The following is a 26607-nucleotide window of genomic DNA, read 5'->3' as shown; positions in this document are numbered from 1 at the left end:
GCTGGAAGTCTTGGACGCCTGGGTTAGGGTCTCCACTGCTGGGCTGGGGGTAAGGCTGAGAAGTGGTGGGGAAGGGGGACCGTGGTCCCCGGGGGAGGGGGAGGGGAGGGGGGATGCCAGTTTCCTCATACCCTGGGTGTCGGTGCCAATTTCAGTGGACAACCCAGGGGGTCCTTCTGGGTGGTCCTCGGCCTCGGACTGGGGGAAGGGCAGCTCCGGGGGTCTGGAGGGGCAGGGACCACGGGGCAGGGCGCCTGCGGCTCCTCACCCTCCACTCCCCTGTTTTGTCTTCCTGGGACTCTCCTTTGATCAACTCTATCACCCACTCGCTGCCCTTCCTGCAATAAAGACATGGGGCCCTGACAGGTGGGGAAACTGAGGCCAGGCCAGCCACAGGAAAGGGAAGTGTATGAGCAGGTGCAGGGGAAGTGGAGATTAGGCTGCAGAAAGCCTCTCCCTCCTCCCCCACCTGGAACAAGAAGATACAGGGCACTGGGTGTCCAGCTCGACCCCGGCACATTTCTAGCCGCAGCCACAGCCGCTGCCCGAGACTGGGTCCCTGCTGCCTCACAGGACGTCTGGGCTCCTTCCTGGAAGCCCTGATTCCATACATCGAGGCTGGGAGAGGCTCCCCGAAGCTCACCCGGGTAACCCTGGATGCGGGCGAAGCTTGCAGGCTCCCTCTACCTTGCCCCCTTGGAGTATTTCAGAGATGTGGCCCTTACAGTTCCGTTCAGAGACTGCACCCAATTCCCCTGGAAGGAGGGAAGGAGAGGGGAAGGACCCAGGACACTCCCCGGCGGGCGGGAAGTCCTTCTATAGTCTTACCTTCTTCCTTCCTGTTCCACCGCTAGCCCAGTTCCCTCTGGGCCTGGCCACCTGGATTTCCAATCGGTTCTTCCCCCGCTACCACAGCCCCGTCCAGGGGGAGAGGAGCCTGCGGGTGCCCTCCGAAGCCCCGAGGCCTGGGTGCTGGCGGCAGTGAAGAGATGGTGGCGGTGGGGGTGGTGACAGAGCTCCGCTCAGAGTCCACTTCTGCTTTTGGCCCAGGCCTTGCCCTCGCCACCCCACTCCAGACGGAAACGCTCACCCACCACCCCGACCCAGACCTGAAAGGGAACCAGGCTTGGCCTCTGAACCCCTGAGCCTGGGGCTGGTCCCAGCACACTTACTTCCTTCTTAAAAATACTATGAAGTCTCGAAATGAGCTGAGCTGCTCCCAGGTAGGCTGGAATCAGAGAGGACAAGCAAGCTGCCCAGGGTCACACAGCAAGTTACAGGCAGCCGTGCCTGGGACCCAGGCCTTCTGCGCCCTGGCCCCGGGCTGTCTGTTTCCCAGTCTTCCCACAGGCCGAGAGAGGGGCCAACCCTGAAGGGGCTTTTCCACCTCCTCCTGTTAGCAGTGAGAAAGCTGAGGTCCAGCGGGGACAGGAGGGCGCTCTGCTGAGTAGGTGCTCAGGGTCAGGGCTGGGAGAGGACACAGGCCCAGCTTCAACACTGCCCCCAGAGCCCCTGCTTGCTCCTTCATAGCTGGGGAACAATAATAGCCCAGCCTGTCTCTGTGTTATCCCTATCTGGCCTCGACCTTTGGAAAGTCCCTTCTGAAGTCTGCCCTCATCCTTCCTCTTAGAGCATAAGACTTCTCCTAACGGGTCTCACGGGGTTGGCCAAAGAAGGCTTCTGGCACAGTGGCTTGGGAAGAAATGGCAGAACCTGAACCCGGAAGCCAGGATAGTAAGGATGGAAGAGGGCCTCTTAGCCTGCTTGACGGAGCCCCTGTCCCTCGGCCTGTTTGCACAGATCTCTGTATGTGCATTCACCTCCTCCTTGGCAAACTCAGTGTGCACGGGGTCCGGCCAGCTGGCATCCAGTTATGACCCCCTGTCCCCGTGCATATACACAGTTCCCAGGGAAGAGGGAAACCCTGAGAAATTGACCATAAAAGAGAATTGGCCCCACGTGACCCCTGAACCCAGCTAGGGGACATCGACGAGGTGGTGCCTGCCTGACAGGGGGAGAGGGAGCTGAGCAAGGACCCCCAGGGGCTCCCCCCATATCTGGAGTCCCACCTCCCCCACACTGTGGATCCACGAGCAGCAGAAGGTGGGGCGCAGGGGGACACGGGTAGGAGGAGGAAGAATATGGGGAGATTCTAGTCCCTCCCACTTAGAGATGCGGTCGCCATGGTGACTGAGGACCAGTGAGGCGGGATGGGGTTGGGGATGGGGGGCGGGGGTGTGGCACGGACGAAGGCACTGGGAGACAGGAACTGCCTGGCATTCCAGGGGGAGGGAAGCTCGGTGCATCCCCAAGCTCCAGGTAAGGGAGCCGGAGGGCTGAAGGGGGGGGGGGGGCGGGCCATTGTCTGGTGCTGGCTCTGCCTTGAGAAGGGGGCAGACAGAGGGGTCGGGCCATTGTGTGCGGCACTCAGCTCAGCCTTCCAGCTCAGATCCAGGAGGCCTAGGAGGCCCCGGGGAAAGGGTTGGGGGGATTGGGCTTGGCGGGTGGTGAGAATGCTGAGAGACAGTGTGGGTGGGAAGAGGTGCGGGATGCCAGGGGAGTAGAGGCTAAGGAAGCGCCTCACACACAGTAGGCACCTAAATATAAGTTGATTGGATCATAAAAACAGGGCAAGACGGGGCAGGGCAGGTAGGGCTGAGGAAGGGGAGCCAGGAAGCAGATGTACCCCAGGACTGCGCTCTTCTAGGGCTACCCCTGAGGCTGGGAGGGAGAGGGGGTAAGGGGAGCTGGACCTGGTCATTGATGAAGCCCGGAGTGGCTTTTCTCCCAGCTCCTGGAGCCCCTTCCAGTGAGGTATCCATGTTGCCAGGAGCCCCAAAGGGACAGAGTTCCCCAGAGTTCTGTGGGCGAGCACAGGGTAGGGGTAGAGAGGGGTGAGCACAGGGTAGGGTGTGTGTGTGGAGTGAACACAGGGTAGGGATGAAGGGAGGTGAGCATGGTGTAGGGGTGCAGGTGGGGAGAGCACAGGGTAGGGGTGGAGGGGTGTGAGCATGGGGTAGGGGTGGAGAGGGGTGAGCATGGGGTAGGGTGCAGGTGGGGTGAGCATAGGGTAGGAAGCAGGGGGGATGAGCATAAGGTAGGGGTGCAGGGGAGTGAGCATGGGGTAGGGGTGGAGGGGGGATGAGCATGGGGTAGAGTTGGGGGGGATGAGCATAGGGTAGGGGGTGGGGGGTGAGCATAGGGTAGGGGGCAGGGGAGTGAGCATGGAGTAGGGGTGGAGGTGGGTGAGTGCAGGGTAGGGGTGCAGGTGGGGAGAGCACAGAGTAGGGTGTAGGGAAGTGAGCATGGGGTAGGGGTGGAGAGAGGTGAGCATAGGGTAGGGTTCAGGGGGAGTGAGTACAGGGTAGGGGTACCGGGGGGTGAGCATAGGGTAGGGTGCAGGGGGGTGATTACAGGGTAGGGGCGGAGGGGGATGAGCATGGGGTAGGGGTGCAGGGGGGATGAGCATGGGGTAAGGGTGCAGGGGGGATGAGCATAGGGTAGGGGGCAGGGGGATGAGCATAGGGTAGGATACAGGGGAGTGAGTACAGGGTTGAGGTGCAGGGGGCTGAGCATAGGGTAGGGGTCCGGGAGATGAGCATGGGGTAGGGGTGGAGGGGGGATGAGAATGGGGTAGGGGTGCAGGGGGGATGAGCATAGGGTAGGGTACAGGGGGTGAATACAGGGTAGGGGTGCAGGGGGGTGAGCATGGGGTAGGGGTGGAGGGGGGATGAGCATAGGATAGGGGGCAGGGGGATGAGCATAGAGTAGGGTGTAGGGGGAATAAGCATAGGGTAGGATACAGGGGGGTGAGTACAGGGTATGGTGCAGGGGGGTGGGCATGGGGTAGGGGTGGAGGGGGGATGAGCATGGGGTAGGGGTGCAAGGGGTGAGCATAGGGTAGGATGCAGGGGCGTGAGCATAGGGCAGGGTGCAGGGGGGTTAGTACAGGGTAGGGGTGCAGAAGGGTGAGCATGGGGTAGGGGTAGAGGGGGAATGAGCATAGGTTAGGGGTGCAGGGGTGATGAGCACAGGGTAGGCGGCAGGGGGATGAGCATAGGGTAGGGTGCAGAGGGGATAAGCATAGGATAGGGTGCAGGGGGGTGAGTACGGGTTAGGAGTGCAGGGGAGTGAGCATGGGGTAGGGGTGCAGGGGGGATGAGCATAGGGTAGGATGCAGGAGGTTAAGCATAGGGTAGGGTTCAGGGGGCGTGAGCATAGGGTAGGGGTCGAGGGGGGATGAGAATGGGGTACGGGTGCAGAGGGGATGAGCATAGGTTAGGGGGCAAGGGGATGAGCATAGGGTAGTGTGCAGGGGAGATAAGCATAGGGTAGGGTTCAGTGGGTGAGGACAGGGTAGGGGTGCAGAAGGGTGAGCATGGGGTAGGGGTAGAGGGGGAATGAACATAGGTTAGGGGTGCGGGGGGATGAGCACAGGGTAGGCGGCAGGGGGATGAGCATAGGGTAGGGTGCAGAGGGGATAAGCATAGGATAGGGTGCAGGGGGGTGAGTACGGGTTAGGAGTGCAGGGGAGTGAGCATGGGGTAGGGTCAGAGGGGGTGAGTACAGGGTAGGGGTGCAGGGGGGTGAGCATGGGTTAGGGTCGCAGGGGGGTGAGCACATGGTAGGGTGGAGAACGAGGACGATGTCTCCATGTCCCCTCCCCACTCCAACCCCCACAGCTACATCTCTACCAAAGGCCAGAAAGCCTGGCAGGAAGGGGCTACTGTCCGATGTGGTCTAGGGGCCGGAGGGGAGGAGTCCCCAGAAGAGGTGGACCCTCAGCGGGTGACAGGGTGGAACTAGACATTGTTGTTTTGCTGGGGGGGGGGGAGGGTCCCCAGGCTGGGGAGAGAGAAGCTGGGGAGCCCCCACATCGGTGCCATGAAATGTCACAGCCCCTAAGGCTGGGCCCTGAACACCTGGCCCCTTCTCGCCAGCGCCCCACCTGAACCCTGCAGACCCCAGCCCCCGCCAAGACACTTCCCTGCTGGCCTTGGCTTCTTGTGTGGACAATGAGGAAGGTCAGCTGAGGAGCCCTGGCAGTCACGAGCTTGCTTGATGCTGGGGCAGGACCTGCTCCGTCACTTGCGGGCCTGACGCAGAGTGAAGACGTGGGGTCCCGCGTTCGGCAGTGATCAGGCACCTTCAGGACGGCAGCAGGAGAGCACTAGGTCACGTGTGGGCCCTTCCGAATGGGGGGCCCCCGTGACTGCCCGGGCCATGTGCCCCCGAAGCCACCCTGGCCGTGGGCTCCCCAGCCGCACGGGGGTGATGGCCGTGTGACTTTGCCTCCGACTCCAGAGCCCCCCACGCAAGAGGGACGGTGGTGGGCAGGGTGTCCTCCCCCCGGCAGGCTCTCCCGCGGAAGCGGATGGCCCTGCTGCGTGTGGGGCTGGTGCCCGTACCTGATGGCCAGAGAGGTCTCTGTCCCCTCCGGAGTCGGGAGTCCCTGAGGTACAGTTTCTCAGCCCAGAAGAGCCAGAGCTGGCCACCCCCTCCCTCGGAGGTGTCTTCCCCATCCAAGTGGCTCAGAGCTGAGAAGGGACCACACTGGGTGGCCAAGGGGTTGGCTTCCGAACGAGGCCCATCTGAGTCTAACTTGGCTTCTCACTGCGTAACATCACTTTCCTCATCTGCGAAATGGGACTATGGTGGTGCCCATCTGCTAAAACTGTTGGGGAGACCAAGGCCTAATAACGCGAACTACTCGTATTGGCGGGAGGGGCTGGGGAAGGAGAATCCCCGGGTCTCTGGGGCAGGAGGCACTAGGGCCAGCCGGTGAACTGAGCACTTCTAGAGGGCAGACGCAGGGCGTCGGGCTGGGAGTTTGGAGCTGGGCGGCCTCCCCCGTCTCCCCCGCAGTCAGAACCCCTCCCTGTGACCCAGATAAGCCAATCTGTTCAAGCAGAGAGGCCAAGGGGCAGAGCAGGTCCCAGATCTGGACTAGGGGTTGGGGAGGCGCAGAAGGCGGAGTCCGGGAGGGATCTTCCCTTCCCTGGATTCTGAGTCTGGAAGACTTTCTCTGAGTGGCGTGGCCCCTGGCTTCTCCCCAGGACTTGGCCACCAGCCTCCATGAAAGTCTGGGAGAGTCTTAGGCTGGTCGCCACGAAACAGTTGTCAGGAGGGCTCCGGCCGGGACCAGCCCCCAGAGAAACTGAGGGAAGATGAGTGGGCCCTGACCGGGAATTCTAGGGAATGACGGGCTGCACCGCGACCAGAAGGATGGCAGTGACACGGCAGGAAGGCCATCCTGCCTGAGCAACGGCAGTGTGAGAAGGAGCTGGGTCACCAGCTCGAGTCAGGTTAGCCCTGGGATGGCCGTGCTCTTAAACCAGCAGCCAGCCGGCCTGGGGCCGAGTGCGCCGGAAGCTACCCACTTTATAGGTTGTGCGCCCCGGCTGGAGATGCCTCGTTAACCCTGCATTAGGAGGTTCCCCCCGCCCCGGGGCCTCCAGGGAGAGGTGAGCAGACACTGGGGGGTTGGGTGTGAGCTCAGATGGGAAGTTTTCTGGGCTCCCCCTGGCCTGATGCTGCCCCGGGGAAGGATGGACGCCAGGCCGTGGGAGGGAACAAGCCACGGGGGAGAGCCCAACGCAGCCCTCTTAGTCTTTCAAGACCGCGGCCCCCCTGAAGCGGGGGTCCCAAGGGGAGACCACCGCAGGCACTTCTGAGCACACAGCCGTGGAGAGACCCCGCCTTGTGGGTGAGCGAAAAGAGGAACAGAGAGGACAGGGTCACGTCCTATCTGAGAAATCTTGAGCAAGAGAAGAAGCCACTCCCGGGCTGGTTGGACTAGAGGTGGCACGACAGAGGGCAGTGGGGTGGCTGGCATGGCCCAGAAACTTTCTGGATAGACGGAGGGGGGGTGGGCAGAGGCGTGCCTCCTTTCTTGCCCTCCCAGCGTTCCCCCCCCCCCCCCCCGACTTCCGCCTGAGCCAGGGATCTGTCACAACTCGACTCCAGAGGTGGAAATTCTGGTTTTCCAGAGCTCTCAGTGCCGGCTCTGGCGCTATGGGTACCTGGCGGGCCGCACTCCCGGCCCAGCCGGGCTGACCTTCCATCCCCTGTCCCCTGCCTCTGGGGCCTAGGAAGCCCCTTCTTCTTTCCCTTGGATGCACCCCTACCCAAGACTCTGGACACCTGGGGTTCTGCACTGTGGCTGGCTCGAGGGTATGTGCGATGAGGTGGGCGGCTGGGGGGTGATGATCCTGGGGACCTTGATGCAGCGACCCAGGGAGTCAGAGAGCAGGGGGAGGGGCAGCCGCAGAGCTGCCTGGCGGCGGCCCCTCATTACCTCCCTACAAGGGAGGGCCAGGTAGGCCAGAGTGTCAAGACCTGCACCCAGCAGGGGAAGGGGAGAGGTCAGCATAGGCAGAATCAGGCCTGCCTGGGTCCTCTGAGGCCAGGGGAGAGGTCGGCCACAGATCTGAAAGTCCCAGCAGAGATGGGTCTGATTAACCTACACTTTGAGCGTAGGAAGCTGCTCCCCAGAAAGTCCCCTGCTTGGGCCCGGGGAAGGGAAAGGTCTGGGCTCTGGGCGGCGGGGAGGGAAGGCAAAGGGTAGACAGCAAGAAGGACTTCCTGAGACTCAGGTGAGAGAGGGCAGAGCAGGGCTGCTGGGGGCCAAAGATCAGAAGGGCAGGCAGGAGGCCGGACTCCGACCCACAGGGGAGCTCGAGGCAGCAGGCTGGTGCCCGTGGATGATGGAAGTGAGACTCAGAAGGCACTCTGGAAAGGAAACTGTCCCCTCCCCGCACCCCCACCCCCAAACGCACTTCTGCTGCCTGGGGCTCTCCTATTGGCTCCCCGGGGGGGATGTGGTGAGGCCTGCTCACCCAGAGGGTGTCTGGGTGTCTGTTTCCGCAGAGCCATCTGGTGACAGCCTCTGGCTGAGCATGGCCCTCCTAGCCCCGGGCCCGGACCCCTGGAGCCTCCCGGGCCTTTTCCTCTTCTGGCTGTTTCTGCTGCCACGGCTGCTGACCGCGGGGGCCGCTGGGCAGGGGCCCCTACCCAGGGTCATATACCACGCAGGTAAGTGTCCGACGGCCAGGTAGCGCAGGGCGGCAAGCTGAGCTGGAGGGGAGGGGCAGAGGAAGGGGTGGATGAGGAAACTATGTGCCACGGCCGGAAGACTAAGGGGGAAGACCAAGGGAAGAGAGGAAGGGGCCGGGGTGGTTCTCCAGGGCTGGTGGTTTTTCTTTCCCTCCTTACATGTCACTGTCCTCAAGCCGGGCACTTCCAACCCCTAACTGCTTTCACACCCCCACGTGCCCGCAAGGCCACAGCCACGCCAGAAGATCATCCGTGGACCCGGTGGCCCCGCACACACCAGGCCCGCAACAACCACACAGATGGTGCTGGACCGCGCCACGTCCAGACGCCAGGAATAAGAGAACTCGGGGTGGCCCGCTGGGGTGCAGGCCCTGACGCTCTGCCGCCCGCCCTCTCAGCTGCAGGCAGAAGGCTCAGGAAGGGATATGCCAGGAGTTGTAGGCGCAGGGTCTCCTGGGCACGGCTGTGTCTCTGGTATCTGTCTGGGGCAACCTGGTAAAGGACACGCACGCTGGCCGCTGTTGGCGAGGACTCCTCTGTGTCCGGTGCTGGCATCCCCAACATAAGCAACGCTGGTACTCAGCCGGCCCTCCGGGTTCTGCGCGGGAAGCGGATGCGAGGCCCGGAGGTCATGCCGCAGGATGGGGCGTCCAGTAACCGAGGGGTTCACGCAGGTCTGGGGGAGGCCACCCCTTCCAGCACCTTGCCGACTTCTCCTTTTGGCCCTGAGATTCTCACAGCTTCCAAAGGGAACACTCAGCTAGACAGGACAGGCCTCTAGGGCTGACGTGCAAACACAGCCCTGCGGGGTGGGGGGGGGGAGGCTGTCCCCTTGCCGATGTACCAGCGGGACAGGAGCATCCCCCCAGCACCACCACCACCCCGAGGTGACCATGAGGGCGTCGCTTGCCTCCCGTGGCCGGCTCGCTGCCCCCACACAGGTGCCAGCCAGGCACGCCCACGGGGGCCTTTGGGGATGAACGTTTCCTCTCTGTTCAGCTCATGGTGGTGATTCTAGTGGTAGAAATGTCCTGCTAGAGAAGGGAAGGGGGGTTGGTGAGTGTGACCCTACAGCCCACAGCCACCCTGACACACAGTCCTATCTGTCTGTCTGCCTTCTGCTCCCCCTGCTCCTCCCCCTGCCCCCCACAGCCCCCCACCCCCGCCAGGCCTGGAAGCGTGTCCATTGTGGCTCACTTTATTTGCTGGCCCTTTGTGTGTCTCTTGGGTTCAGGCCACCCTTCCCCAGCCCCGGGCTGTCGTTACCCTGTCTCTGGCTGCCTCTTCTCTCCGCTGTGGGATCAACACAAAACTCCTGCCCTCCCAGCAGGGTGGGTGAAGGGGGGGGCGGCTGCTGGTGGAGTGTAGGTCTGGCTGCCAGGGCCTGGGGGGGCACACTCTGCCAACACTTCCCCTCCCCACCTCAATCTCGGAAGTCAGCTCTGTGCCCAGCCAGCCCTCATCACTCACCCCTTCTCCTCAACTCCCAACAGGGGACGGACGCAGGGTTCTCAGCCTCTTCCACCAGAAGGGCCTCCAGGATTTCGACACTCTGCTTTTGAGTGGTGATGGAGGCACTCTCTACGTGGGGGCTCGGGAGGCCATCCTGGCCTTGAACATCCAGGATCCGGGGATGCCAAAGCTGAAGAACATGGTGAGCAGGCCAGGGGTGAAGGGCATGGGCTGGGGGCGGGGAGGGGGCCGACAGTGCCTCCCCACCCCTGTGCCTGGTCTGCCTACGCATGACCGACTACCCATCCTACCGGGTCGGATGTACCCGGTCTGCAGAACAGAGAAGAGATACCATAGTGGTCTCACTACTTGCTGGTACCCTGCATTCTGCTTGAACGATACTAACTGCTACAATGGCTGAAATGGAAATCATTGACATACGACAGCAACATTGACTCCGATGATATCAGCAACATGACATCCACCCACTGGGAGAAATCACCGAAGCCTGTGTATTAAATTACAGTCAGCCTCCTAACGGGAATGGTGTGAGGAAGAGAGGGGGAAGGAAGGAAGGAGGGAGAGAGGGAGCAATTTCTGAGCATCTCCCGGTTGTGCCCCTCGGCGTGTGGCCTGTGGGCCACCTGCGCGTATGGGTTGCCGGGTGAAGATGCAGCTTCTCTGAGGTGGCAGACAGGAACCGACATTTTAAACAATTTCTCCAGGAAACGTGTGGTTTGACAGCAGCTGCTCTATACATTCCTGGTGGGTGCCCTCCAGGAGCTTGTGCAATTGACTGAGATCACTTAACCACCAAGCGGCCGATTCTGGATTCAAACTCAGGTCTGATTCTGCAGGCCGTGTTCTACCATAGAGCTGCGTCCCAAGGAACGCCAGCATCATCAGAGCAGTGGCCACAGTCACAAGCTGATGTTATTACAGCTCATTAGCATGTCACTGGCCACCATGCCTTCCGGTGACTTCACGCCTGGCCCAAGGAGACGGCAGCAGGTCAAAGCTAGAGGCGAAGACCTCACTTTCGTTCGTCTCCCTCCCCACTCCCCACCGCAGGTACCCTGGCCGGCCAGTGACCAAAAAAAGAGAGAATGTGCCTTTAAGAAGAAGAGTAATGAGGTAAGCCGAAGTGGGGGTGCAGGGGCTCTGGGCAGAGCCCCCAGACCGCCACCGGAAGACCTCAGGTTGGACAGGCAGCGGAGGATGCTTGTTTCCACCATGACGCCTGCATCACCCTCTGTGAAAACGTACTGAGACTGCGTCGGGGGTGCCCCGCCCCCTCCCCCCCAGCAAGGGAGGGGCAGCCTGAATTCTCTGTCTCCCCAGACACAGTGCTTCAACTTTATCCGTGTCCTGGTCTCTCTCAACGCCACCCACCTATATACATGTGGCACCTTCGCCTTCAGCCCCGCTTGTACCTTCATCGTGAGTTATTGGGCACCCAGCTCTCGGACCCAAGCATCCCTTCCACACCTACTCCCGGCCCATCCTCTGGAGCTCTGGAAAGTTCTGCTCTTCCAGATGCAGGACCCTCGTGAGCTTCCTGGCCCCACCTTCCCTCCATGTTCCTCTCCTTCCCTCAAGCCCTGCATTTCCCAGACATGAGACCCTGGCGTTCTGGCCCCCAGCCTCTCCCCCCCCTTTAGGAACTCCAAGATTCCTACCTGATGCCCATCTCCCAGGACAAAGTTGTGGAGGGGAAAGGCCAAAGCCCCTTCGACCCCGCCCATAAGCACACAGCTGTCTTGGCAGGTGAGTATCAGGTTTCCAGTATCTGCCTTCCCAGGTCACTCTGGGAAATATGGAATCTGACAGTTTTCTGAAAGGCAGGGGATGGAGGGAGGGGAAGCCAGGAGCCTCAGGGCACCAGGTCAGAGAGAGACTCGGGCACCCCAACCAATCCCGCTGAAGCTGCCCCAAAGGAGGTGGAGGGAGGTAGGTATAGAGAGGTTCACGCAGGCAAGAGGGTCCGGGAAGGGTCTTGGGCAGAAGAGAGGCCTGAGGCTCAGCCATTTTTTCTGTGGAGTTTACGAGAAATCACGGCCTGTGCCCTCCCAGACACAGACCATAACAGATTCCCCGCCCTGGTTTCCTGGAAGAGGTGGCCTTTGGCTTTTGAGTTGGACCTTGAAAGATACGTAGATGGGCAACGAGGATGTTCCAGGAAGAGAAGGGCAGGGCCAAGGGGTGGAGGCGGAAAACACGGCCACCTTTGGGGAACCAGGAGTGATTCTACCTGCCAAGTGGTTCTGCTGGGCCTGTGAGGGAGCAGCCAGAGGAAGGCTGGACAAGGCCAGTGCACAGAGGGACACAAGGCATGACTATCCCCTGAGGCAGTATTCCCTAAGAAGGGGGCTCAGCGGGGTCTGTGAGCTGGGCTCTGGGCACCACAGGAAGGTGTAGAACACAGAAGGGGGCCAGAGACCGATGTGAATGCTGGCCCCAGGCAGAGGCAGGTCTGAAGAGAGCAGGGACCCCCTCCAACCAGGAGGCCTCCCGCCCTCTCCCCGCCCTAGATGGGATGCTCTATTCTGGCACCATGAACAACTTCCTGGGCAGCGAGCCCATCCTGATCCGCACGCTGGGACCCCAGCCTGTCCTCAAGACCGACAATTTCCTCCGCTGGCTGCAGCGTAAGGACCCCAGTCCCCAGGACAGGTCTGACCCGTCCCAGAGCAAGCGCGGAGGCCAGGCCTGAGAACCTGAGACCCGCTGTTCCCCCTTGTGCCCTTCTTGAAGGGGGCCTCCTCCGTGCGAGGCAGTACTGTTGCTGGGGGTGCAGTTCTCAGCCCCGCGAAGCGTCAGTAAACACAAAAGGGACCAGGTGTCCCCCCCCCCCCACCCCCCCAGGGCCACCCTCGGCCGGCCTCCAGGCATCCAGCCTGCGGACCAGCGCTTGAGGGGGTGGGGGCGGGGGTAGTCCCAGCCTTAAGCCTATCTGCCCCGCGCCGCAGCGGACGCCTCCTTCGTGGCAGCCATCCCCTCGACCCACTTCGTCTACTTCTTCTTCGAGGAGACGGCCAGCGAGTTCGAGTTCTTCGAGAAGCTCCACACGTCCCGCGTGGCCAGAGTCTGCAAGGTGTGCGGCCCGGGCGGGAGGCGGCGCTGGCCGCGGGGCAGCCAATGGGGAGATGGCAGAGGCGGGGCCGAGCGCCCAGGACCCAATGGGAGCGGGGCGGGCGCGCGGGAGGCGGGGCGCAGGGCTCGCGCGGAGCGGGGCGGGGCGCCACTGACTCCGCCCACGCGGCCCTAGAACGACGTGGGCGGAGACAAGCTGCTGCAGAAGAAGTGGACCACCTTCCTGAAGGCGCAGCTGCTCTGCGCGCAGCCGGGGCAGCTGCCTTTCAACGTCGTCCGCCACGCGGTGCTGCTGCCCGCCACTGCCTCCGCAGACGCCCGCGTCTACGCCACCTTCAGCTCCCAGTGGTGAGCAGAGCGGCGGGAACGCGGGGGCTGCGCGCGCGGGTCGTGGGGCCGGCGGGTTGGAGCTGTCACTCCGCGCACCTCACCTAGGAAGGCGTGTGATCGCCACCACGTCCCACGGATCAGACCCACCCCCTTCATGTAGATGGAAAAAGAAAACTCAGGTTCTTACTAGTTTATAGCCTGCCTGGTTCCAAAAAAAAAAAAAAAATAGGAGACAGCTTACCAAAGGCAAACATTGAGACAAGATACGATAAAAACTGATAAGGAAACAGGAGTAAAAGAAAAATAAGACAAGGCAGGGACTGGGGCGACGCATTACAGATGTTTGTCATTTATGCAGTGCCAGGTGCTGATCACAATTTAGCTCTGAGCTTCCTAATGGCCAAAGCAAAAAGGGAAACACCATCAGTATCACTAAAGTTAAAATAGTCATTGCTTGGAGGCTGAGAAAAGTCAGTTGATTTGCTGTGATCTGGTCACACGGTGTTTAGGTACTTCCTGACCATGTGTCCGGTACCAAAAATACCTGCTGTAAGCAGAGGCTGGTATCAATGACGTCCAGAACCGAGAACAGGATGTGTGCCACAATCAGGTTAAAGAGAACAAGAGAAACCTGTTGTCCACAGGCCAGGGCTGAAGGAATACAAATATTCTCATAGTCAGACTCTGGTTGGTTCCCTGAGGATCAGGAATCAGTAGGACCAAAAGGAGCAGGGCTTCATCTGGAGCCTGTTGGGAGCTGTTTACACTGCCCCTCCCATGGGTACAGCCCAGCCTGGGCAAGACAGGCAGCAGCCACCCCCACGGCCTGAGCCCCAATCACTTCTCCTTAAGGATAATCACACTTCAGGTCCCAAGACGGTCCACAAGGGACTCCCCCAGCCTTATCACCACAGCTCGGGGAGACTAGGCATCGGTAGGCCAGCCCCACCCTCCACACCCCTTCGCTCCTGGGCTTTCTGACCAGGGTGGGCCAGGGCTACAGGGGAAGCTTCCTGGTATAGCAGAGGAGATGACAGTGTCCCCTCTGGCTGTCCCCAGGCAGATCGGTGGGACCAGGAGCTCTGCCATCTGTGCCTTCTCTCTCAAGGACTTCAGACGTGTCTTTGAGGGCAAGTACAAGGAGCTGAACAAAGAGACTTCACGCTGGACTACTTACGGGGTTCCCGAGATCAGTCCCCGGCCAGGCAGCGTGAGTACCACCCCCAACACCGAGCGACCGCCCTCCACAGATACACACACACACGCTTCCCCCATGTCAAAGGACCTGTCGTGGCGCCGTGAGTGTCCAATCGTTGGTGCTTCCTGCCCTAACCGGCCCTGTCTGCTCAGATACACACTTGGCCCAGCTGTTCCAACCCCATCCTACTCACAGAGAAGCACTCCCTCCGCCAAGTGCACACCACTTACCTGAGCACATCACTGAGCAGACAAGGGGGCACGGGCTGTGCCAAGGACTGCCTGGCATCTTCATCTGCGTTTGTTATTCAACTCTTGCTTTTTGATCCGAGTGCTATACGGTCACCATCTAAAGAATCATAGAGAGCTACACGGTCGGTTGTAAAAATCTGCCTTATTCCCTGCCCTACGCTTTTCCCTCTCTAGAGGGACACCCACCTTCAACTCTCTTAGCCGATACTTTGTGTATTTATCTCCAGATCTCTAACGTACTTTTACTTTCAAATGTTCACTTACTTATTTTGAGAGAGAGAGTGCGAGCAGGGGAGGGGCAGAGAGAGAGGGAGAGAGAGAATCCCAAGCGGGCTGGGTGCCGTCAGCGCAGAGCCCGATGCGGGGGTCCATCCCACGAACCGTGAGATCGAGACCAGAGCCGAGCCGAAATCAAGAGTCAGATGCTTAACCGACTGAGCCCGCCAGGCGCCCCGCCCCGTCTCTAACATACTTTTATTGCCGCCTCTTGATGCTTCAGTTTCAGGCAGGATCTATTGAATTCCCCGTTCTGGACGCTGAGGATTTAACTGTGTTCCTCCCCCTCCCCCCTGCCACCTCCCCCCCGCCCCCCAGTCGTGTGTGGCCTGCAGCAGCTAGCAAGAACTGTTTTTGTGCGTCTCTTTCCAAATTCATGGGCACTGACATTACGCTGGTAGCTTGAGGTCAGCCGCGGGGGGAGTATCGGTCACGGCAGTTGGCAAACCCGAGGAGTCAGGAGACGGGGATCCCCGACGCCCACACCGGAACTGCTTTGCCAGCACACCACTGCACCCACCCCTCATCTCCCAGGGTAGTTTTGTCACAATTTTGGTTAGATCAATATTTATATCGGACTCTTCTGCACCACTGAGCCACGTAGAAGGCCATGATTACCTTTCCTTTTTACATAATTAAAATTTTTCCCTGGGGTTAGTAATTATCTCTCTCTCACTTTTTTTTTTTTTTTTTTTGCTTGCTTTGTTTTCTAAGCTCTTATCATTAATTCAACCTCAGACTCTTCCTCAATTATCTGCATTTCTTCTGAAGACACAGCCGTTAGGCATTCAAACAGTTTCACGTTCCTGGAAACGGCTCCTATCCACTGCGGCCTGGACCAGCGGCTGGCCGTCCGGGGCCAGGGCACCGCTGCCCTCCTGGAATTTCCCTGCTCATCATTCTGGGCTTTCCCTTTGTATCTGTCCGTGACATTCTCGTGTTTCTTGCAACCTGTGACTTCCTCTTTTTTTTTTTTTTTTCTTTCTTGTTTTACTATCTTATTTCATGAACGTGGCCTCCATAGATTCCTGGAAAGGGATACAGGGGAGGTAAACTTTTTGAGACTGTGAGTGTCTGAAAATGTCTTTATTCGACTTTCACATTTGGTAGTTTGATGTGTGCAGGTAATTCTAGACTAGAACTAAGCTTCCTGCAAAACTTGGAAGGCTTGCCCTGTTATTCCCCACGGGGTTACTGAGCTACCCAGAGCCATTCTGGTTCTTAAGTCTCTGAATGTCCTGTTTTTTTCTGACTGGAATCTTGTAGTGCCTTTTCTTTGTCCCCAGTTCTGAAATTTCACAGTATTGTGCTTTGACGGGACTCTGTTCATTTATTGCGCTGGACATTCAGGCTGCCCCTTCAGCCTGGGAAGTTGTTCCTGCAGTTTGAAGTTTTCTTGAACTATTTCCCCCTATTTTCTTTTTAATGAACAGACAGTTTCTGAGGCCGCCTGCCACTGTTGTAAGCACTAGCGGATGGATACACCAGTGAAGAGAGCAGACAGAAGTCCCTTCCCTCATGGAGTGGACACGTTCATGTTAGAATGTTTTCTTGCTTCTTTCTGGCCCTCCTGGACTGGTCCTCTCCATTTTTAAATCCTGTCCAGCTTTCCAAGACTTCGGTTTGGCCCTACGTTCTGGGAGAGTGTCTCAATTTTGTCTTCTTCTTTTTTTTTTTTTGAAATGTTTCTTTTCAGAGAGAGAGAGAGAGCACACACGAAGGGGAGGGGCAGAGAGAGAGGGAGAAAGAGAATCCCAAGCAGGCTCTGCACTTGTCAGCACAGAGCCTGACGTGGGGCTCGATCTTACAAACTGTGAGATCATGACCTGAGCCGAAATCAAGAGTCAGATGCTCAACTGACTGAGCCACCCAGGTGCCCCCAGGTGTTGTTCTTTTAAGTCTCTTTTAATCTATACATTCCCTTTCCATTTTCTTATTTTCTCTTGCCATTTACTTGTCATGTAGAATTTTTCACTGTCTAGATCTTGGTGACCATGTCTCTCTGTGGTGGAGTTTAAGGAATTCCTGTAAATTCATTGGAGGTTGGGTCTAGAGACTCAGTAACATGAGTTTGATTTGATCCCTTCACCGTGGTCGTGTGTCTTCCTTCAGGACACACGTGGTGTCTGGCTCCCTCTTTGAAGTAGAGTCCTCTTTTGGACTCTCTGAAAATGGTAATACTACTTTGCATGAAGGTCTCTTTTCTCTGAATCATTTAGCTGTGTTGTTTGTTTGTTTTCCATTTGTTTGTTTTGGTCCGGTAGCCCTGGGCTCTTTGCTGTACTTGAGGGTGGGGACCATGCAGCTGTTTGGAAACTGCACCGGTGGATGGGACTTGGCTCCACTGTTGTCCCCTGGAGGTGGCCTGGCTGGGCGGTTTTCTTGGGGACCCTCAACATGAATATCATCAAGTCTTACCTTTGACCTCCAGTCAGTTTTCCGGAGCCCTCTTCTAGCCTTCTGCTCGGAGGGGGACGGCCTGGCTGCTGGCGTTGGGGGAGAGGGGGTGAGGGCGGAGTCTCAGCATGCACTGAGCCTCCCTGCCTTCACCCCTGCTTCCATGGTGTGCCCGTGCCCTCCGCCCAGAGACCCTCTACTTTACCCTCTCCAGAGAGTGAGCCTCCAGACCTGGGCCAGGCCCTGCCAGGGCCAGTCCCCCAGCCACAGGAGCTGCAGGAGACCAGCCTCCGTCCTGGACAGACTTCCAAATACTCTTCTGACTCCGTGCCTCCCTTGCCTCACTTCTGGAGGTGGCTGGGGCCACTCACTCATGACCTTTAGGAATTCTGCCTTGTAAATCAGACAGCTTTGGCTACCCCAGGGCTGGCTTAAGAAAAGTCCTTTCTTTTTTTCCTGCTAAGTCTTTTACTGTTTGTTCATTTGCTTTCCAGCTTCCAAACTGTGGCTGCCTTCGCTTCCCCTCCTGTTCTCCCAGTCCCTGTAGCTTTCTGCCTTAACCCACCCCCCACGTTTTCGGGGGAGGAAGTGAGAATAGGTGTGTGTGCTCATTCTGGCATCAGAATGAAACATGGATGTTATTACCTCACTCACAGACAAGGAAATGGGGGCTCATAGCGGGGCAGGGTGGGGAAACCTACCTGAGGACACAGCTTGCAGGGGACAGAGTTGGGCTGGCCCTAACATAGTGCTTTTGGGTGTGGAGGACAAGGATCCTGACTGAGATCGGGACACACAGTGTGCTGGTGTTGGCAGGGCCTCTGGAGAACAGCCGGCCCACCGCGTCCGCCGTCCCCCTCGCTTTATGGGTGAGAAAAAGGAGGCCCCGGATGGAGCAGGGGCTCTGCCAGACTCATGTGGCAAGTTCATGCCACACCGTGGTGACAAGCGCTTCCTGCTGCACCACCCCTTTCTGTCGCACCCGTCGTGCAGTCACTGACTCCGCAAACACCATTGGGCACCAGCTGTGTGCCAGTCTTGCGCTGGCTATGCCTGGGGCTCCCGATATGAGTGAGACGTGGTCCCCGCAGCAGGTAGCTGTCACCCTACTTCCTGCCGGGCACCCTGGATGAAGGTGACGAGGGGGAGGAAAGTAATAACCGCTGACACTTACTGAGCACCTTCTTCATGTCACGCCTGCTCTAGTTACTTTTCGCGTGTTCGTGCATCTCGTGCGCGCCGCAAGCCTGCGATATACGCGGCGCGGTGTTCAGAGGCTGGAATTCAAGGCCAGGCAGCTCCGGAGTTTAACCACCTCCTAAGATGAGGACTGCGTGGAGGGAGGGAGGCGCAGCAGGCTTGAAGCTGGGAGGGAGGGAAGAGGCAGTGGTGAGCTCACGGGAAGGAGAGAGCCGACCTGATCTTCCTCCTCCCCGCTCTAGTGCTCCGTGGGCCCCTCCTCTGATAAAGCCTTGACCTTCATGAAGGACCATTTCCTGATGGACGAGCAGGTGGTGGGGACCCCCGTGCTGGTGAAGTCTGGCGTGGAGTACACGAGACTCGCGGTGGAGACAGTCCAGGGCGTCGATGGGCACAGCCATCTGGTCATGTACCTGGGCACCAGTGAGTAAAGGGCTCCAGGACCTCCCTCGGCGACCACGTAGGGGCTGCGTTTCAGGCTGAGGAGGGAAGCCCTGGAGTTCATTTGCTCATGCTTTCATTCGACAAATGCTTTCTCAATACTGGCTATGTGCCTGGTGCCCTGCTAGGCTCTAAAAATACAGCGGGGTTACCCGTGCCTTCTGAGCTTTAGTGCTGGAGGGGGTGACAAACACAGAGGGCTTTGGGGGCCTTCGCAGGAGCTGTTTCTCTCATGGAGGAGCCATGGAGAGAGGTGAAGAGCGGGCAGGTGGAGGGCAACTGGGAGCAACCAGGACAGACTTCCCTCCTTGGGAAGTCTGCTGTGAGGGGAAGCAGGGAGGGGACACTGGGGGGGGGGGCGGCAGCTTGCATGCTTTTTTTAAAGAAGGAAAGGTCAGTGGGATCCAGGAGAGGGGCAGGTGGTGAAGAAAGGGGCAGGCCAGGGGGTCACTGGCAGGTACAGTTGCAGAGAGAGCAGGAAGCCGGAGCCTGGGACACGGGTGGGGGCCAGCACCCGTGCTGGGTTGGTGGTGAGTGAGTAGAACAGGCAGGATTGGGTGGCTGGCTGGCAGGTTATGTGCAGGCCCCTCCGTGCAGCTGGAGGACGCAGGGTCTTGGGCTGGGGGTGAGGGGTAGAGAAGGTGGGGGGTTTGGAGAGAAAGGGGGTAGATTCAAAAGTCGTTGTGGAAAGGAGGAGAGAGAGCCCGCGGGGAATGTGGAAGATTGCCAGGCGCGTCTATGGAGGGCCGGGCGGGGGTGACCTTGAGCTTCAGTGGAAGAAACCTGCAGGTTCCTTCCTTCTTTTAGGACATGTTTCCAGCCACTGTCACCTGTGCCCACCCTGGGTCCCAGCAGAGAGCAGAACGCCCCCAGAGCTCGGTCCGTGTGGAATGCACGGAGGCCGCCGATAAACACGGCACATGAGTCACTACTCGGCGTGTTAGGAGATTAGAAAGTGATTCAGCACGAGGGCAGTTGAGGAATGCCAGTTAAGGAAATGGCAGTTTTTAAAAGGGTGGTCAGGGTGGACTTCACTGAAGTGCCTCGGAGCAGGGACACTCGGTGGAGCTGAGGGTGGCTGGTGACATGGTTTTCTCCGGAAAGCACTCAGCTGTCCTCGGCCCCAAGTCCGTGGGGAAAGTGGGCTGGGTTCCAGCACAGGAGGGGCAGAGGGGCGGGGGTGTGAGCCACTTACGACGGGACTTACGTGATCTCCGCGGCATCGAAGGCAACAGCCTGACAGATCCGTGTCTGTGCACTTTGCACTCAGCAGGAACGGTCTGACAGCTGGGAGGCCATCTGGAGTTAGAAGGGTCTGTGGACCCGTGACAGTCTCTGCTCTCTCCCCACAGCCACGGGGTCCCTCCACAAGGCTGTGGGGAGTGGGAACAACACTGTCCATCTGGTGGAGGAGATCCAGCTGTTCCCTGAACCTGAACCTGTCCGCAACCTGCTGCTGGCCCCCGCACAGGTGGCAAGGGGCCCTCCGATGAGGTGGGGGGCTTGGGTGCCGGGTCCTCCCTGGGCAGGGTGACCCCGTCACTCTCCCTCTCTTTTGCAGGGTGCAGTGTTTGCGGGCTCCTCGAGGGGCATCTGGCGGGTCCCACGAGCCAACTGTAGCGTCTATGAGAGCTGTGTGGACTGTGTCCTTGCCCGGGACCCCCACTGTGCCTGGGATCCGGAGTCCCGGACCTGCCGCCTCCTGCCCACCCCCATCCCGTGAGTGCCGGTCCCGGATGGCAGTGAGGCTGGCCCGCCAAGACCTTCTTCCCCATCGTGCGGGGTTCTTCCTCTCTCTGGGGGCTACTCCCTCCAACAGCGCCCCTCCTGGGGAGGGGTCACAGCAAGCCATCCTGGGTTCACCTCCCCTCTTCCTCCTCCTCTTCCCACTTTGGTCTGTTTCAAGGGATGAGTGTGCTCTCCCACCTTCTCAGGAAGTCCTGGAGGCAGGACGTGGAGCAAGGGAACCCACGGTTCGCCTGTGCCACTGGCCCCGTGGGCAGAAGCCGCCAGCCTCAGAGCCGCCCCGAAATCAGTGAGTGCGAAACCGGGGGCGGAGGGCGGGGGAGGCTCAGGGACTTCTGGGCAGGGATGGGCCTTTCTGCCTCAGTCTCTTCCCCCAGCACCTGCCCGGCTGGAGACCTGAACGCCCAGATTTGGGACGGATTTGGGTCCTGGCTTAGGGAGGAAGGTTAGGAGGTCTAAGCTGGGATTCAGGATTGAGGCCGCAGTCTGTTTTTGGTGCAGAGCTGGAGTCAGAGGGACTGAGGTCAGTTTGGGGTCCAGACTGGAGATAGGGGAGGGGTCAGAGTCGAGTTGGGGAGTCGAAATGGAAGCGGGAGAGGGGAGTCAGGGTCCAAATGTTGGCGCAGCTTTCCTGCCCTCCTCTCCCCTCCCTGAACCGCTCGCCCTTCCTTCACCTCCAGTTAAAGAAGTCCTGTCTGTCCCCAACTCCATCGTGGAGCTCCCCTGCCCCCGCCTGTCAGCCCTGGCGTCTTACCGCTGGAGTCACGGCAAAGCGGCGGTCCCAGAGGCCTCTGCGGCGGTCTACAACGGCTCCCTGCTGCTGCTGCTGCAGGACGGGGCGGGGGGCCTGTACCAGTGCTGGGCCACGGAGAACGACTTTTCCTACCCTGTGGTCTCCTACTGGGTGCACAGCCAGGATCAGCCCCTGGCCCTGGACCCCGAACTGGCGGGCATCCCCCGGGAGCGTGTGGAGGCCCCGTTGACCAGGGTCGGGGGCGGGGCCGCCCTGGCCGCCCAGCGGTCCTACTGGCCTCACTTCCTCACGGTCACTGTGCTCCTGGCCCTCGTGCTTTCTGGAGCCCTCCTCCTTCTCCTTGCCTCCCCGCTGGGGGCGCTCCGAGCCCGGGGCAAGGTGCGGGGCTGTGAGACCCTGCCTCCCGGGGAGAAGGCCCCCCTGAGCAGAAAGCAGCACCTCCAACCTCCCAAGGACCACACGACCTCGGCCGGCGAGGTGGACGCGGACAACAACCGTCTGGGTTCCGAGGTGGCTTAAACTCTGGGCACAGACCGGGGCTGTAGGGTGGGCAGGGCGCCTGGCCATGCCGGCTGTGGGGACCTGGGACTTGGTGGGGGAGTACCACGAAAGACCACCTTTTCCTGCCACTGTGTGCCACCAGGAGCCCTCGGCGGGGCTGGACACAGCGGCCTGACCCCCTGTGGGCCTTCCTTCCACCATGCACACACGCTCTCCGGCTTGGCTGTTCCAGAACCCTCCGGGGCGGGGGGGGGGGGGTGGTCCAGGACCCTGTGGTAATAAACACCAACATACAAACAGGACAGCACGCCCGTACCCCTGGCGACCCCACTCTGGTCGCAGCCGCCACCTCACCTCAGACGCCAGCGCCCCCCTCCCGGGGATCTGCAGGGAGGCGCGCCCTCCCCCTCCCTTGTCAACCTTGCACCGCTGACTCCTGGGAAGTCTTTCCGGAAGTCTGACCACCTTCCTTCTTGCTTCGGTTGGGGAGACTGTGATCCCTGCTGGCCTGGCTGGAGTAACAGGGGTCATCTGAGCCTTGTTCACTCCTTTGCTGTGGCTGACCCCTTGATCTTTGTCCTCTCCCCTCCTTTATTTTGGGATTCAGAAAACTGCTTGTCACAGACAGTTTATTTTTTATTAAAAAGACAAAGCTTATGAGTGGTGCTTTTGTCCGAGCAGCATGCCGTAGCCGAGGACCCTGGGGGTGGGGCGAGCAGGCAGTCCCACGACGTCAGCAGGGAGGGGCTCTGGGTTTGTGGGGTGACTGGTCTCTCCTGCGCTGCTGGCTCCCCACCCGGGACCTGCCCCCCAGCCCTCTCCTCTGCTCAGGCGCTGCAGGAGAGTGGCTCAAACCCCGTTGTCAGGCCAGCGCAGCTGGGGGGCGGCAGCCTCAGCCGGGACCCACCGGGCCGTGCCTCACCTGTCGCTGACCCCCGCCACTTCTGATCCCCGCAGCTACTGTTCCCTGCTGTCCCAGCTTCCCGTGACGCCGATTCGGCACCCCTTCCCCATGGCCCCAGTTGGTGTCAACTCTCGTGGACTGGATTTATGTCCCAAATCTGACACGCGGCGCTCTGTCCACACCCCCGTGCCACCTCCCTCAGGCTAACCAAGCCCCTTCCCTCTGTCTGCCAAGACCCCCGGCATTGCCCTCTCACTCCACGACCCCTGCCTTCCGTCTCCCCCCCTCCCCACCCAGGTGTGCTAGGTGTTCTCTGCGGGAACCAAACACACGAGAACGTTGCCCCCCCCCACCCTCCCCACCAAACGCCAGAGAGGGGCCTTTCTGGCTGCCCCTCCCCACCCCAGGGAGGCCCTCGCCCTCTCCGATGCCCTGTGGTCTGGCTTTCTCCGCACAAATGACTCTCTGAGACTATCTCTGTGTCACCTTCACACCTGGCCACCCTTTTCCCATAACTCTCTTCCCCTATGGTTTACTGTTTTTATTTATGTATTTATTTTTAATCGTGGTACAAAGCAAATACCGTAACATTTACCCTCTTAACCACTTTTAAACTCAGTAGTGTCAATGATATTCACGTTGCTGTGTAACATCTCTAGGGCGTTTTCGTCTTACAGCCCCCTTCCCTGCAGCCCTGGCAGCCACTGTTCCACTCGCTACGAGTCTGACCACTTCAGGGGCTTCAGGGGGAATTGTACAGCGTCTGGCCTTCCGCGACTGGCTTTTTCCACTCACCATAGTATCCTCCAGGGTCACCGTGGCGTAGCCCAGGCCCAGGATGCGTTCCCTCCTCTCTGGGGGCTGACGCGTGCTCCGCCTGGGGCGCTGGCCTCGATGTCCTCACCTGCTCATCTGTGGGCGGACGCCCGGTTGGCTGCACCTCTTGGCTGTTGTGAACTCGATGCACAAGGGTCCCCTCTAGATCCCGCCTGCCGTGTCTTCGTTGCTGGCCTTACGTGGCTTCTCTAGGGGTTTCTCTCTCCCCTCCGGACTCCTCTTCCTCCGCCGCCCAGGGCACTTTTACCCCGGGCCTGGCTTCCACTCTTCCAAGGACCCGCAAGTCTTCTCCCGCGGCTCCCCTGCTGGCCTGGAGGCCCCGGGGCTGTGGGCCCTCGGGCAGGACACGCCTCCGGGACGGCACCTGCTGTGAGTCCAGAAGCCTCCCCTGTCTGCCCCCCCCCGCCCCCCCAGCTCCTCACCTGTCAGAAAGAAGGTCCACAGCCTGCAGTGTGGGGCGCTATGCTCGAGCGACCGAGGCCTCGGGGGTGCTTACCGTTTGTGAGAGCAAGGCTTGGTCAGTCTCACCCGATGTGACCTCTCTGCAGACTTCGGCGACAATTCCTTCCTGCAACACCTGTCCTTTGGTCTCCGGCTGCGGTGCGCTCGTGCTCACCTGCCTCCCCGTCTGCCTCTGCATCTCGTTCCCACGAGCTCTGTTCTCTCCCTCTGAGGGTTCCCTCGGACAGGGACAGGGGTTCTCCGAGGGGTTCCCTTGGACAGGGGTTCCCTCCCTCTGAGGTCTCCAGGCCTGCTGCTTCCACTCCTGCCTCTTAACCAAGGACGTGCATCCGCCCATCCATCTGGCGAACGTGCACTCGGCACCTGCTATGGCTCAGAACTTGGCCTAGACGGCGGGAGACACAGGAGTCAGGTCTGCTTCCTGTCCTCACAGGGCTCACTACGCAGCAACAGGGACGGCCACCGGGAAGAGGTATCGTGGGGGACAGGGCATTGCCCGCCCCTCTAGCTACTGCTTACCTGTAACTAGACAAACCCCAGGCGTCTCTAACGCACCATCTCCCAGGTCCAGTTTGTCAACCCCTCCAGACCTGCTCCCCTCCAATGTCCCCCTATGAGGGGAGGCTTGGAACTCACCCTACGCTTCCTCTCTGCCACCCCTCCACACCACTGGGTGGGTCTCCAGCCCCCCCCCCCCACCTCGCTCGCCCTCGAACTCCTCGGCACCTCTGCAGTCTCACCGGGTCCCGACCACTTCACCGAGACAACCAGAGCCGACCCCGCACCAGTCTCTTCCACCTTTCTGCCGCTCTCCTCCGGGCTCCATTCTCTGGTCAGGGTCAAGAGAAGCTTACTTAAAAGAAAAAAAAAATTCTTCCTAACACTTGAGATGGCTTTTCGCTAGATCCAGAATAAAGAAACGAAAACCTCGGAACAGCGCGCCTTCCCTCCAGCTTCTCCGAACATGCCCTGGTGCTACTTACAGCTTCTGAGCACCTCTGCGCAGTTTTGTGGAAACCTTTCCCGAGTGCCTGGCATTATTCCACGTCTTGGTAACACAGAGATGAACAGACATCCTGCCTCAAGGAACGAACAGTGAGGTTCTTCTCCCACCTAGAACATCATCCCTTCCAGATTCTTCTCTAACCTACCATGCAGAATTAGTGCCCCCGCCCCCCTTCACTGCAATCCCTTCTTTTTTTTTTTTATTTATTTTTATTTTTATTTTTTAACGTTTATTTTTGAGACAGAGAGAGACAGAGCATGAACGGGGGAGGGTCAGAGAGAGAGGGAGACACAGAATCCGAAACAGGCTCCAGGCTCTGAGCTGTCAGCACAGAGCCCGACGCGGGGCTCGAACCCACAGACCGCGAGATCATGACCTGAGCTGAAGTCGGCCGCTTAACCGACTGAGCCACCCAGGCGCCCCTGCAATCCCTTCTTGTACTACCTGCTGCTCCGCCGGGTGTCTGTGTGCCTGGCATATGGTGAGCACTCTCAGTGCTGAAATCCAGTCATTCATTCACTCAAATATTTACTGAGCACTTTTTATGTGACAGGCGCTGTCAGGTGCCGAGGGCACACTACTGAACAGAACACACACGTCCTGTGATCATAGAGCATACATACACTCTAGTGTGGGAGACAGATAATAATAGAGAAATAAGTCAAATAGGTACCGACATTAGATGGTGATGTGCTATGAAGGAAAGAATCGAGTGGCAGAAAGAAGCTTGAGTGGAAGGGGTGTGTACAACTTAAAATTTTTTAATGTTTATTATTATTATTTTAAGAGACAGAGCGCTAGCGGGGGAGGGGCAGAGAAAGAGGGAGACACAGAGTCTGAAGCAGGCTCCAGACTCTGAGCTGTCAGCACATCACCCGCTCAAACCCGCAAACCATAACATGACCTGAGCCAAGTTGCATGCTTAACTGACTGCGCCACCCAGGCGTCCCTGTACAATTTTAAATAGGAGATTCAGAGTAGGTCTCACTGATAGGGCAGAGTTTGAACAATGGAACATGAAGTAAATGAAAGCATGGGCTATGTGGATGGCAGAGGAAATGCCTCCAGACTTAAGCAGAAGCCCATGCAAAGGTCCTGAGGCAGGAGTGATAGAGGTAGATGAAAGGAGAAAGATACTGGGGGTGGGTATGAGAGAGATTGTAGGACCCTGTAGGCCATTGCCACGTAGATGTTGGTTTTTATTCTGAATAAATGGGGAACCACCGGAGTGTTTCAAAAAGGGGAGGGAAAATGATCTGACTTAGAATTCAAAGGCATCATAAATGCCTTTGAATATATATATATATATATATATATATATATATATATATATATATTTATTTAAAGTTTATTTTTTTAAGTTTATTTTGAGAGAGAGAGAAAGAGAGAGAGAGAAGATCCCAAGCAGGCTCCGTGCTGTCAGCACACAGTCCGATGTGGGGTTCCATCTCACAAATGTGAGATCATGACCTGAGCGAAAACCAAGAGTCAGTCGCTTAAGGGACTGAGTCATCCAGGTCCCCCGGGGTATATTTTTAAGATAAAACCAGTGGTGTCTGATGATAGAGTGCATGTGATGAGTGAGAAAAAGAGAACATTCAGCGATGGCCCCCAGATTTTGGTCTGGGCAAATGGAAGAATATACTTATTAATGAACCGAGGTAAGGAAGAGAATGTCTATTCAAGCCCTTTGTCTATTTTTTT

The 26607-nt window shown here is 58.9% G+C and overlaps 1 protein-coding gene and 1 long non-coding RNA gene across 3 annotated transcripts; one reads left to right on the top strand and one right to left on the bottom strand.

Annotated features, from left to right (window-relative positions):
• Positions 1-22351, top strand: SEMA4A (semaphorin 4A). Of its 2 annotated transcripts, none has more exons than XM_042975878.1 (15): positions 1-49; positions 7870-8034; positions 9549-9709; positions 10579-10641; positions 10849-10947; positions 11169-11274; positions 12039-12155; positions 12477-12601; positions 12776-12948; positions 13990-14140; positions 18495-18675; positions 20046-20164; positions 20255-20412; positions 20628-20728; positions 21120-22351. In XM_042975878.1, exons 2-15 carry the CDS (start codon positions 7899-7901, stop codon positions 21710-21712), a joined length of 2283 nt encoding a protein of 760 aa, XP_042831812.1. In that variant the 5' UTR covers positions 1-49; positions 7870-7898; the 3' UTR covers positions 21713-22351. The 2 variants fall into 2 exon arrangements, with proteins under 2 accessions (XP_042831812.1, XP_042831811.1); XM_042975877.1 differs by lacking the exon at positions 1-49 and adding an exon at positions 6920-7173.
• LOC122235796 lies at positions 13252-18483 on the bottom strand. Its single transcript, XR_006213836.1, has 3 exons — positions 17074-18483; positions 14359-14476; positions 13252-13581 (listed from the first exon to the last, which is right to left on the bottom strand). It is a non-coding gene; the product is annotated as an uncharacterized LOC122235796 (long non-coding RNA).
• Positions 22352-26607: the final 4256 nt, after the last annotated feature.

The sequence above is a fragment of the Panthera tigris genome, chromosome F3 (assembly GCF_018350195.1).
Source record: "Panthera tigris isolate Pti1 chromosome F3, P.tigris_Pti1_mat1.1, whole genome shotgun sequence".
NCBI lineage: Eukaryota > Metazoa > Chordata > Mammalia > Carnivora > Felidae > Panthera > Panthera tigris.
The sequence above is the reverse complement of the archived record's forward strand: the minus strand, read 5'-3'. Positions and strand labels throughout refer to the sequence as shown.